Source organism: Macaca thibetana, chromosome 1 (genome assembly GCF_024542745.1).
Source record: "Macaca thibetana thibetana isolate TM-01 chromosome 1, ASM2454274v1, whole genome shotgun sequence".
NCBI classification, from domain to species: Eukaryota; Metazoa; Chordata; class Mammalia; order Primates; family Cercopithecidae; genus Macaca; species Macaca thibetana.
Window position 1 is genome coordinate 165,792,942 of NC_065578.1, and position 14,163 is coordinate 165,807,104.

General features: G+C 36.4%; 1 protein-coding gene across 5 annotated transcripts in view; it reads right to left on the reverse strand.

Moving 5' to 3' along the window:
- The window catches only part of CRB1 (crumbs cell polarity complex component 1), a 282,711-nt gene that overhangs the window by 28,409 nt on the left and 240,139 nt on the right, over positions 1 to 14,163 (reverse strand). For 4 of the 5 annotated variants that reach the window (XM_050765233.1, XM_050765223.1, XM_050765201.1 and 1 more), the window contains one exon: positions 13,390 to 13,516. In XM_050765233.1, coding sequence (XP_050621190.1) covers positions 13,390 to 13,516 — 127 coding nt within the window. Of the gene's footprint in view, positions 1 to 10,687; positions 11,495 to 13,389; positions 13,517 to 14,163 lie in introns of those variants that run through there. The other variant, XM_050765212.1, reaches the window with a different exon arrangement.

The window sequence follows — 14,163 nt, forward strand, 5'->3', positions numbered from 1 at the left end:
CAATAGCAAAGACTTGGAATCAACCCAAATGTCCATCAGTGACAGATTGGATTAAGAAAATGTGGCACATATACACCATGGAATATTATGCAGCCATAAAAAAGGATGAGTTTGTGTCCTTTGTAGGGACATGGATGCAGCTGGAAACCATCATTCTTAGCAAACTATCACAAGAACAGAAAACCAAACACCGCATGTTCTCACTCATAGGTGGGAACTGAACAATGAGATCACTTGGACTCAGGAAGGGGAACATCACACACCGGGGCCTATCATGGGGAGGGGGTAGGGGGGAGGGATTGCATTGGGAGTTATACCTGATGTAAATGACGAGTTGATGGGTGCAGCACACCAACATGGCACAAGTATACATATGTAACAAACCTGCACGTTATGCACATGTACCCTACAACTTAAAGTATAATAATAATAAATAAATTTAAAAAATAAAAAAAATTAAAAAAAAAAGAAATTTAGGAAAATTATACACGTATAATCCATGAATAAGTATTATGAGTCATGGAAGTTTTAAGTAGAAACAATATTAAAGCAATTGACAATTTCAATTATCTGGTATTTAAAATTGTTCAGATAGTAAATTCCTACAGTCTTATACATGCTATTCAATTTGTTCTCACAAAGAAAAGATTTAGCAATGAATTCAATGAGCTGCAACTGCATTTCCTAAAGGCAACATAATTTGTTAAAGAAAACAAAATCCACACTATATAAAAATGTATACACCCCATTCTTAAAATTAAAAATTAGAAGAAACTAAATTCATGTCATGTTAAACAAGACAACGGCATAGTATCCGGGTGCATACCAGTAGTTTTCAGTTTGGTTGACAACTCTATTTTTAATAGATGGAACTGATGCCAAAAGTTCTCCTTGAGTAAAAAATAAGGAAAATAATTCAAGAAAATTGGTAACTAACCCTATGCCATCAACTTTATTGTTTACTTTGAGTTATTTTTGTCAGTTAATTGATTTGTAACATGTAGACTTGATTTCTGAATGATCTGTGATAGATGTCAATGGCATTTTAAAGAGAATCAAGTGAAACATAATTCTGCTGGGTGGGTAATAACTAGGATATGTTCTAGTTTGCCCAGAACAGGATCAATTTAGGCTGTTGTCCTAGAATAATTATTAATAGTGTTGCTCTCTTTCACTTTGAAAATGCTCCAATTTGGACAATAAATAATCTGGCCAACCTTGTCATAACTGACATATATCATTATAGACACATTAGAAATATCTTTATGATTCACAAAATTAGAGAACTCTTATGTATGAAGCTATGTACCTGATTTTCTTACCTAAGTTCTTTGACAGCACAAACACACTTTTTTGTGTATATTTTAGTTGCTTACCATGCCTGGCTCAGAGCTTTGCCTGAAAAAGGCCCTTGATAAATGGTAGAGGAATGAATAAATGCATTATTTAAAAAACTGGTTACCATAAGTCCAGTATTGTACCAAGGCAATGATCATTTTAGGGAGATTTTAGTAGATGATGAGATTGATTTGACAGCTAACAAAAGCTGCATGATTTGGTTAGCTAGTCAACTCAGTGGCAAACATCCCCACAGTTGTCTATGGCTTAACAAACCAACCAATTTAGTTGGTTGTACCTATAATCCAGGAGCTCCACTCTGTATGTTGCCTGTTTCCATTCTATTCAGAACACATGAAAAAATGTGTTCTGATGGGAAAAGCCTATGTTGCATGATTTCCATGAAGCCTGCAGCAATGACCTCACATTAAGAAATGAAGAACATTAATTATACTTAGTGAAGCAGAAATCTTAATAATGTGTGCAAAGATAAAAGGAAAACAGATCAGTGAACCAAAAGACCTAATTTTGGTACTTGATAATGCATCGAAATAACATGTATAAACAATTTCTTATTTTATTTATTTATTTTTCCTCCATTTGAAATATTTTAAAGTCTCTCTTAAGTAACTTTTTAAAAAAAATTATGGTAAGATCATTTTACATGAGATCCTACTAACAAAATTTCAAGTGTACAGTATAGTATTATTAGCTGTAGGCACAAGTGTTGTACAGCCATTCTCTAAAACTTATTCATCTAGTATAATTAAAATTTTATACCTCGCTGGGCACAGTGGCTCATGCCTGCAATCCCAGCACTTTGGGAGGCCAGGGCAGGAGGATTGCTTGAGCCCAGGAGTTTGAGACCAGCCTCGGCAACATAGTGAGACCTCATCTTTACAAATAATAATAATAATAATAAGAAGAAGAAGAAGAAGAAGAAAATTAGCCAGGTGTGGTGGCACATGGCTGTAGTCCCAGCTATTCAGGAAGCTGAGGAAGGAGGATTGCCTGAACCTAGAAGTTTGAGGCTGCAGTGAGCTGTGATCACACCACTGGACTCTAGCCTGGGCAACAGAGCAAGACCTTGTCTCGCTCTCTTGCGCTCTCTCTCTCTCTCTATATATATATGTGTGTGTGTGTCTGTGTGCATATATTTATACACATACTTATTTAATGTATATATTTATATACTAATATGTTTATAATTAGTATACTAATATAATTAGCATACTAATATATTTATAAGTATCCTAAATTAGTATATATACACAGTATATAAGTGTACATACTTATATGCTAATTTAATTATATATACTTATTTAATATATACATATACATATACACACACACACACATACACATACTTATTTAATGACATCTCCCCATTTCCACTTCCCCCTAGCTCCTAGTAACCATAATTCTACCCTCTGTTCCTAGGAGTTTGACTCTTCTAGATACCTCATATAAGTGAACTCATAAAATACTTGCCCTTCTATGATTGGGTAATTTCATTTAGCATAATATACTTCTGGTTCATTCCCATTGTAGCGTGTGTCAGAATTTTGTTCTTTTTAAGGCTGAATAACAGTCCATTTTGTTTTCTTTATTCATTTATCCTTCACTGAACATGTAGCCTGTTTCCATCTATTGGCTATTGTGAATAACGCTGAAATGAATGTGGGAGGGCAGATATGTCTTTAAAATCCTGATTTCAATTATTTTGTATATATACTCAGAATCATGAATCACATGATAGTTAAATTATATGATAGTTCTATTTTAATTTTTGAGGAAACTTCATACAGGTTTTTATAGTGGCTGAACCATTTCTACATATGCGTAACTTATTTAGGAATCAACTTACAGGGTTTGTTACTAAAGATAGTGCTGCATCCTAGGAAGACCTGTGGCTTGGAATTAAGTACTCCCGGATTCTAAACCTGCTCTGATCCCTATTTGTTGTGTGGCCTTGGGGCAGGTAACTAGCCCTTCTAAATCTCATCTTCCCCATCTATAAGATGGGCATTATAATATTTATCTCATAAGGTTTCTGTGAATATTTATTACTAAAATTGATATGTAAGGTCCCTTCATCTCATACATCCTTTCATTTTTCCATCACGAAATCAAGCCAGACTTAGCCTTGTCTCCTACATCCTCTAAGATCTTAGGCCTATATAATGACCATTTATATTTGTCATCATGTTTATTTAAAGTACTTTTAATATCATTAGGCTAAGACTACATTTTGATGAATGCAGTGCCGATGTTGATTGGGTTTTATAAATTTGTAGCTTTAAAATAGGTCACATATGCAGGGACTCTGCAGTGGCCTAGAGCACTCTGAGACTCTCATTCACAATCTCTCTGGCAAATGGGATAGGGAGTTTCCTGCATCGTCTTAGAACAGCAGGAAGAATATTGAACTGTGGGTTGAGAGACCGGGATACCTGAAGAGCCTATGTAAAGCACTCTCTCTCTGAGCTTTAGATTCTTCATCTCATACATAAAGAAGTTAGATTAGATGATTCCTGAAATCCTTTTAAACTCTTTAATTCTCTCTTCTGCATTAACAACCCAAACTTTAAGAAGCATCCTGGCAAATACCAGGTGTATGGAGTCAGTTGAACCGTATTAAATTGTCATTTTTATCAGTCAAAATGTCAAATATATGCAAGTTCATATGATTCAATCTGATGTTTCAGTGGCATATATTTCAGTGTAGTGGTCGAAAGAGCATTCACTTAATCTTCCTATAAGGGACGTCCTACAATTTGTAATGGAATGTTTTTCTAATGTCAGTATTTTACCATACGATTTTAAGAAGAAAAGCACAATTTAAACAAACTTTCCCAATTGCTCTCTTGCCATTGTCTGGCTATATGCCTCGATTTTGTTGCAGATCTTGTTTGGAAATGATTAAGGATGAAGCAAAGCAGACCTCGAAGTTTGCTCAGAAAATCCTGTAACTGCATATGAAGCACATGGCAAACATGGCAAACATCCGAGGCCATCCTCACTCTGAATGGGGCAGAATCGATAGTGTTAGGTTTTCAGTTTCAGAGAAAGCAGCATAATAAATCAGTGCATTTAAAAATACCACATTCCTTGTAGTCCCAGCTACTCAGGAGGCTGAGGCAGGAGAATGGCGTGAACCCGGGAGGCGGAGGTTGCAGTGAGCCGAGATTGTGCCACTGCACTCCAGCCTGGGTGAAAGAGTGAGACTCCATTTCAAATATATATATATTTGAAAAATATATATATATATTTCAAAAATATATATACATACATATATATATATATATATATAAATTCTTAGGGAAATGTCTCATTCTCAAATATTTCTTTACTATAACATGGTCCAACGTATTAATGACCTGAAAAATCTATATGAATCATTCCCAATCCTTCCTTTCTCCAAAGTATCAGGTGATCTTGGCCAATTATTTAGCCCTCTCTACTACACTTTCCTCAACTAAAATTTGCAAATGTCATCTTTCCACCTAGCCCATAATTTTGTTATCATGAGTAATCTATGCCATAATTTTGAGAAATTTTATACATAGAAAATGCATGAGTTGTGCTAATCAGCTAATCACAGATGCTTAAGAAATGTCAGGTCCATGCTTCTCTTTCAATCAGTGCAGAAATATTCTCTACACTATTTCTGAAATATGGCCGTTCAGATTCTATTGGAATGCTTCCAGGGATGGGAGTTCTGTTTGGTGCAAATCAATGCATTACATTATTGAGTACTTCTAATGTTAACTTGCTTCCTCTTATGCTGACTTGAAATCTTCTTTCAACAAATTATATCCCTTTGTCTTATTTATGCTTTCTGTATTAATATGGAACAAATCTATTTTTTCCATTCTCATGATAACATTTCAAATATGTGAAGGCAGTTTCATGCTTTCCTTAAGTCTTCTCTTTCTAGACAAAATATCCCTTTATCCTTATACTGTTTACAAAAAAAACCGAACTGTTGGGTACTATGCTCACTACCTGGGTGACAGGATCATTCATATGCCAAACTTCAGCATCACACAATATACCCATGTAACAAACCTGCTAAAATAAACTAAAATGCCCTTTTCTAGGCCCTGGCATTCATCAATGTTTTCCCCAGAATGTAGTGCCCAGAAGTAAAACCTGCTCTTTTGAATTGATGCTGTCAGTGTGGAAATCAGAAGGAAAACCATGTATCTTGTTCTGGGACCAAATACCTATGCGATTACAATCTCAGATTACCTTCTTAAAATTACAGTTTCCACTTCTGTGGACAAAGTAGCTTCTACTAGACTAACCCTTTGGCATATAACAGCAATAAAATCCAGATGGAATAGCAAAAACAACAATCTGAGGGCACTCAGATAATAATCAAAAGTATGCATTGACCCGTATGAGAATTTGAACTAAGAAAAGCAGAGGCACTATATGATTTTTATTTTTTTGGAGTGCAGTCTCTGCTCAACACCACGCCAGTTAACTAAAACTAGGAGAGATGTTTGCAATCTTACAGGCTTGAAGAACCAGAGAAAAGAGTTAGGGTTTACCATAGCAGCTGGAAACTGAAGGAAAAATTCTAGAAAGGAGAGAGCTACAGGGGTGGAGCCTCAATTTCCGAAAATGATTTCTGCTCAAATCTCTGGTTAACCCTTGTAATATGCCCGTGTAGAGTACACTCCAAGTCACCCAGCTAACGACAAAGTAACTGAGCAGAGACTGCAGCTGTGACACACTATGAGGGGCACTGCTACAGGGCTAGAAGTTTGATTCAGCTAAGTGACTGCCTGCCAAAATAAAATAATATTTTTTCTGAAGAACAAAAGAATTCATAGTCTCTGCATTGTATAAGCCACAATGACCAGGATGCATTCCAAAATTACTAGATACACAGAAAAATGAAACCCACATACAAGAGGAAATTTAATAAATGGAGACCAATCACAAGATGACCTAGGTGTTGGAATTAACAGAAAAGGATTTTAAAGCAGCTGTCATAACTATGATGTTACAAAAAAGGGAAAATAAAAATGCACACTGACATAGGTGCTATTCTTTTGACATTGTTGTAAATACCACTATGAATAAACAGTTATTTGTATTCTTAAATATCCTGCATTTTCTCACTTAGCTGTAAGTATATCATGATAAATTTTATTCTAGGTACACTACACATTTATCCTCATTAAAACAAAAATATTAAAATAAGGAAGCAATATAATTTCTTCTCAAGATCCCCATGTTACTGTAAAGTGATCATTCTTTTACAGACATTTGTAGAGCTGAGTTAGATATGTTAGATGGCCTCTGGCCTTGAGCAGTTCATTATTTGATGTTGTTTTTGTGTGTACATGCATAGATGATTACCAAACAATAAGCACTAAAAAAATAAGTACAAAATAACAAGAAAGTGCAGTAATAAAATAGTAAGCTTTTCCTAGGGCAATCAGGGAAAGGATCCTAGAAGAGTCTATACAAGATCGGAGATTTCTGGAAGGACAAAAGTACGTCAGGCAGAGAAGAAGGGAATGACAGGTTAGGTGGGAGGAACAGTATGAAAGGGAAGAGCTGTGGCAGCTGTGAAAAGTTCAAAGGGAGGTGCAAAGTTCCATGTGGCTGGAGAGTGGAATTTGTGAGAGCACAGGTAAGAAATGAAGTTGGAGAGAGTTTGTGTCACATTGATAAAGGGCTTGAACCTAAATTGTATATGGAGACCAAATTTACACTCTCCAGATGTTGTGGGAATCCCCAAACTGAGAACACAAAAACAGGCACTAGACCAATGGAACTGCTGGCTTCCTAGCAAAAATCTAAAGCTAAGACTGTAGTCAAGGGCATTTATGCAACTCAGCCACAAAGATCCCACAGGAAAAAGAAACATCCTCTTAAAGTTGTTTTTGCTCATAAAAAAAAATTACAAACCACAAGAAGAAAAACTCTGTTGTGAGTAAAATTCAGCAGAAACAAAAATAGGAGGGTGAGCACTCCAAGACCTTGAAATAACACAACAGTCTGAAAGACACTATTAAATAGGTTCCTAATTATGTGACAGTAAGATGAAGGTAGCAATTATAGAGGGGGGAAAAAAAACAGGACACAAACAAGAGAAAAGATTGATTTGTAACATAAAAAAGTCAGAATTTTTAAAAGTAATTTAAAATTTAAAATCTATCAGTGGATTATATGTGGACTACCAGTGCTTGGAAGATAGCTATAGGGAATATATGCAGAATGCAGCACAGAGAGTAAAAAGGATACTATGAGAGAAGGTGTGGCAGACAGACTTTTTTTTCCCCAAAGATAGGACCTTGCTCTGTTGCCCAGGCTGTAGTGCAGTGGTGCCGTCATGGCTCACGGCAGCCTCAACTTCCCAGGTTCAGGTGATCCTCCCACCTAGCCTCAGCCTCCTTAGTAGCTGGGACTACAGGCACGTGCCAAGCTTATTTTTGTATTTTTTCTTTTTCTTTTTCTTTTTTTTGCAGAAAGGGGATTTTACCATGTTGCCCAGTTGGCTTGGAAATCCTAGACTTAAGTGATCTTACTGCATAGGCCTCCCAAAATGTTGGGATTACAGATGAGAGCCACTGCAACCAGCTGGCAGACACCCTTTTAAGTGAACGCCCCATGGTTGGTCCCCACCTCCTGGTGTTTACACCTTGTGTGCCCCTCTCCCTTTGAGTGTAGATAGAACCTGTGACTTGCTTTTGACCTACAGACTATGATAAAGATGAGGAGAAATATGCGATTATATGTACACAATTACATAATTATGTTATATAAAATGGTAACATCCATCTTGCTGGAATCTCTCCCTCCTTTTATGGCTTTGAGGAAGTAAGCAACCATGTTGGCGAGCCCCAAGTGGCAAGGAGCTGAGGGCTGTTTTCAGGAATTGAGGGCTACTTCTGCCATCAGCCTTAGTGAACTTGATCCCTGAGTTCACTCCAGAAGTGGATCCCCCCATGGTTCAGCTCAGATGAGACCACCTCTCTGGCTCACAGCTTGAATGATGCTGTCTTGTGAGACCCTGAGCAGAGGACCTAGTTAAGTCGTGCCTGGGCTCCTGAACACAGAAACTGCGAGATAATAAATATGTGTTGTTTTAAGTTGCCAAGTTTGAAGTAATATTGTTGCAAAGCAGTAAATAAATAATACAAATGGATTACATACACAAAGAATGGAATATAAAACTCAATAGATCTATAATATATATTCCAAATATATACATTCGGATATGCCTCTTGAACTCCAGAATGGAATATGTACACTGATTAATAACTGTATTTAGATATCCAACAGATCTTAAATTCATTCATTTATTCAATCAACAAAGGTATTAAAAATATTATCCACCAAATTTAAGTTATCACCCCCTTAGACCCACAGCTTCTCCCAAACGATCATGCTTCAAACTTTTAAAATCTATCTTCTCTACAACTATATGTGGTAGTGCAAAATCTCGTTTTTTCTTTATCACTGCAGCAGCCTCCTAGCTGTTTCTTTCTGGGTCCAGTCGTGCCTTTCTTTAAAGCCATTCTCTATGTAGAAGCCCAAGTGATCTTTCTAAAGTGCAAGTATAATCATGACATTTTTCTTATTTGAAACCCTTCAAGGATTCTCCATTTCTCTTATGGAAAATACCAAGGTCTCTGCCAAAGTGTATAAGGGCTTACTCCTGCTTCCTTCTACCACCCAATCTTTCAGCACTGCCGCTCTCTGTGATACCCCCTGCCACAGTGCACAACCTCTCCAGCCCCTTCTGCCTGAAACACAAGTACTGTGCCATTGCTTCTTCCATAGTCTAACTCCCTCAAATCTTAGCTAAGGCTTCAGGAAACTTTCCTTAACCTTCTATATCCACCTGTAAGACTGGACAACATGCCCCTCCCATATGCTCCCTTACAGCTGGCACTCAGTTACACCCTAAGACTATTTGTTTAGCCACTTTTTTTTTTTTTTTTTGAGACAAAGCCTCACTCTGTCGCCTAGGCTGGAGTGTAATGGTGTGATCTCGGCTCACTGCAACCTCCACCTCCTGGGTTAAAGTGATTCCCCTTCCTCGGCCTCCTGAGTGGCTGGGATTACAGGTGCCCACCACCACGCCCAGCTAATTTTTGTATTTTTAGTATAGACAACGTTTCACCATGTTGGTCAGGCTGGTTTCGAACTCCTGACTTCAGGTGATCCGCCTGCCTCGGCCTCCCAAAGTGCAGGGATTACAGGCGTGAGCCACCACGCCCAGCCTAACCCACATTCTTTACCATAACTTCAGCTTATTTTGAGCAAGCATAGTGTCTAAATCATAGTTCTACTCCCAGGACCTAGTATACAGTACGGCAAATAGTAGATATACATTAAACATTTGTTGAATAAGTAAAAAAGCAGAGAAGTAAGCTAGTTTATATTAGTAGTAATATTGGCAGTTGAGAAACAGATTTCTTCACTGATTTCCTACCTAACTCACTAAACTCAAATTTTATGTGGCACCATTTGCAGAAAAGGTTTCATTTTAATATTGCAAAATTAAAGCATAACAGTTTCTATTTTAAAATCTAGAAATGGCCAAAAGATCTTTTAAGAAAATGTAGTGAAGAATTTGGAAGATAAAAGATTTTGGTTGACCTCGTATTGAAAAAAGATAATTGAAAAGATAATGTATTTAAAATGGCTTATCACAGTTCCTGGCACAGACTAAGTCCTCAACGGTGTTAATCGAACTTAATTGTCTCTCCATGCTCCTCAAACACTGATTTTTCCAAATTTGCCTATTCTCTCTACTTCCCTATTTTGCAAAAGGAAGGGTAATAAAACCCACTTGCCATGTACGCACACAAAGAAGAAGGCATGGCCAAACACAGACACATAGCCCTGTTTAGTTTAATGTTAAATCTGAAAAATGGAGCAAATGGAATTCGTTATTATTCAAGTAAATATAGGCTATGTTTTAGAAGCTTGGTCCAGAGGAGTTAGTGTAAATTTCTGTCATTTGGGTAAAACAGCCCCTCTTAGAACCAGGTTGAACAATGGCTAGCTTTGGCAGGGACAATTTAAATCAATAATAAGAACAATTAAGGTTGTAATCAACTTTAGAAGGCCAACTAGAGGATTACTTGCCAGAGAGGAAACATACATGCGACTTTACTTGGATGCCACAGTGTTTACACGCAGTGACACTTTCGCAGAAAGAGATCGCAGTTCAGGAAGATCAGCACTAGTACTTCTGTTGTGTGTGTGTGTGTGTGTCTGTGTGTGTGTATGCATGGCTGGTGGACATTTTATCATACAAGACATAGTCAAGGCAAACAAATACAAATACCGTTAGAAGATGAGAAAGAGAAGATACAGAAACAAAGATTTTATTTTTCTGTGCAAATATGTAAAAGCCATAGTCACACACATGCAGTTGAAAATACAGAAGAACAAAAAGAAAAGGGAAAACATTTTTTAAAGTCAGATACCTCACGACAACAATACATTTGGAAAACAGAAAAGCAACTGACAATTACAGCGACACCAGAGGCCTCAGAATTGTGCAGAGAAAGAAATTGTGAGTGAATATTTCTTAACCATATTTGGTAGAGAACATATTACATTTGGAACAGCCTGTAAGTGCATAAGTACAGATATTTCTAGAAGGGAGTAAATGTGAAAACTATACATATGGTCTTTGACTATAATCTATTTTATGCTTACTGCAAATACTTGTGAATGCAAATATTGATGGGAAGGTTTTCCCCATGTCTTTTGTCACAAAATTTAACTTTGGAACAAATCATCTGAAGCAGCGGCATCACACATGCAGTCTTGGATGTGAAGAAAATGGATGAGTAAAAAGGAAAATCTTCACAATTAGTAGCTCCCAGTTTGAAATGATTGCCACTACTCCAAAAGATATGAATTTGCTATGTAAAAATTGTCTATTACTATCACAAGACAGAATACATTTTCTTTGCTTTTGTAGTATATTACTTCATACTATATGCTACATGTACTCTATAACAAGGATATTATTTTGTTCTTGTTTGTTTGAATGGTATATTTAAATTTACCTTGGTCATTCCCACAGAAAAACAACTTTCTTAACTGGGACTAAATAGATGTCATCCAAAGGATAAATTGTCCTCACGTTTTCAAACCAGGACAGCTCCTAAAGTCATAGACATATTTACAAAATGACATTTGGCAGGCCATTGTTATTTTAGTTGCTTTCTGAATTAATTCATAGGATCAAACTATTTTTCCTTTAAATGAACACAAATAACATCTTCTTTGGAAGAGTGTATCTACACAAAGATATTTAGCATAAATGATAACATACTGGTGGAAACAATGAAAACATTAACAAAGTTTTTAAATATTAATATTTTATAATCTCTGAAATCTTTACAATAAAGAATATATTAATTTTTGCATATCTTATTAATTTACTTTATAGATCTGTCATTTCAGGTATACATTTATTTTTAAAAATCATAACGTCAAATATATTTTGGTTATGTTGTATACTATGCTTTCATATTTTTTTCAGAAAGATACTTAAGAAAATAAATTTACTTGCAAATCTTAGAAAACCATGCCTCTAAGAAAATTCAAGTTTTACAATATATACTTTTAAATTTATGTATAAACTACAGTTCTTATTTTTATTAAATATTCATTGAAAAGCAACTGAAATTAGTCCATGTTGATAGAAAAGTCAAGGAGCTCATAAATTTAGAAACAATTAACAAAAAAATTGTTCTATTTGTTAGGAAAAGGGAGTGCAGGAAAAGAAATAGAGAAAGGATTATTTGTAACTTTGTTAGAGGGACAGTTATGGAATCCAAAATTATACCAGTGTGGTATAATTTGAGTACTGATACTAGATAATTGTTTTTCTACAATTTTAGGGACTTGATGTAAATTCCTGAGTTCTCTCTATATATATTTATCACATATCAGAGAACTGGTAACAATTCACTTGAATAACTTCATGTAAAAACATAGATGGATATAATCAGTAATAATCAGTAATTCTCTCTCTCTTTTTTTTTTTTTTTCCCTAGACGGAATCTCACTCTGTCGTTCAGGCTGGAATGCAGGGGTGCAATCTTGACTCATTGCAACATCTGCCTCCCAGGTTCAAGCAATTCTCCCTCTTCACCTTCCTGAATAGCTGGGATTACAGGCACGTGCCACCACTCCCAGTTAATTTTTGTGTTTTTAGTAGAGACGGGGTTTTGCCATGTTGGCCAGGCTGGTCTCAAACTCATGGCCTCAGGTGTTCTGCCCACCTTGGCTTTCCATAGTGCTGGGATTATAGGAGTGAGCCACCGCACCTGGCCTGTAATTCTCAATTTTTGTGTCATAAATAATAGATAAGACTGAAAGAACAGAAGTGAAAATAGAATCATAGTGATTGAGGGCAACTTACAATGTGAAAATAAATGTACCCAGAAATAGACTGGGAAGAAATTGCAGTGGTCATTCATGTACAGAAGTGTTAAGGAGATATTTCTAGTTATATTAAGAACACTTTTTTCATATTCAAAGATAGAATAGGAAAATACTTCTTTATTATACTTTAAGTTCTAGGGTACATGTGCATAATGTGCAGGTTTATTACATATGTATACATGTGCCATATTTGTGGGCTGCACCCATTAACTCGTCATTTACATTAGGTATATCTCCTAATGTTATCCCTTCCCCCTCCCCCCACCCCATGACAGGCCCCGGTGTGTGATGTTCCCCACCCTGTGTCCAAGTGTTCTCATACAGACAAAGTACTTCTGATATGTTTAAAATAAGCCTTGAATTTATTTTAATTATTGAGATAGTTTTTATTTCCATTTTTTCCCCCAGAGATCTAAAACTAATCAAGGCATTTTTTGAAATTCAATGGCTTTTTTTCAATTGGGAATGTTCAAATATATGTTAATAATCTTCCTGTTCACCCCACTCAACAACTGGCTCGTCATTCATGCGCAAAATGAGGTAAGAAAGAAGCTGAAAAAGGTTCTGCCAGAATAAGAGAGAGACATAAAAGGAGAGGTCGCTTACGTCCACCTCGCAGCGCTCGCCAGCAAAGGCAACATCACAGAGGCACTGGAATTTGTTGAGTAAGTCCTGGCACAGTCCTCCATTGACACACGGATCAGAGGCACACTCATCAATGTCCTTTTCACACCTTCAAAATAAACAGAACAACAGAAACCCAGGTCCCTGTTGAATACATTGGTTGTGAAATGGGAAGAAAAGTTTGCCTTATCTATCTGGAACAGCATAGTCTTGTCTACCCATCCACACGTACTTTATATATACTTGATAATGTCGGAGATGTTTCTTAAAATTTCTTTAACACATTTGGGATTTAATGGAAATAATTTGTACACATATGTATACATATACACGGAATTAATTAAAATGAGAAAATAGATGCAAATATTTAGAAACCAAGAGAAAAGTGGGCCATGCATACACCAGTGTCACGCTCAAGAGCATTAGTGGGGTTGCCACCTTATATAAATGTTCACTTTATTAGGCGCACAAGGAGAGAGGCTGCATTTTGCCATCTGGAGTCTGCAGGGCAAGCCTACATTCAGGCTATCAGGATCCTCAAGCATCAGAGCTCTCAGGCTAAGGGAAAAGCCCACCAAAGAGAAACAAAACAACAACAACAACAACAACAACAAAACAGAAGAAGAAAATGAAGGAGGAGGAAGAGGAGGGGGGGGTTTATTCTGAGAGTTTTGAATTATTTTCCATAGAAATCCTTTTTTTTCTAACAAAAGCAAAAATTGATAATTAGAAGATTGTACTTGCTAATAAATCTGT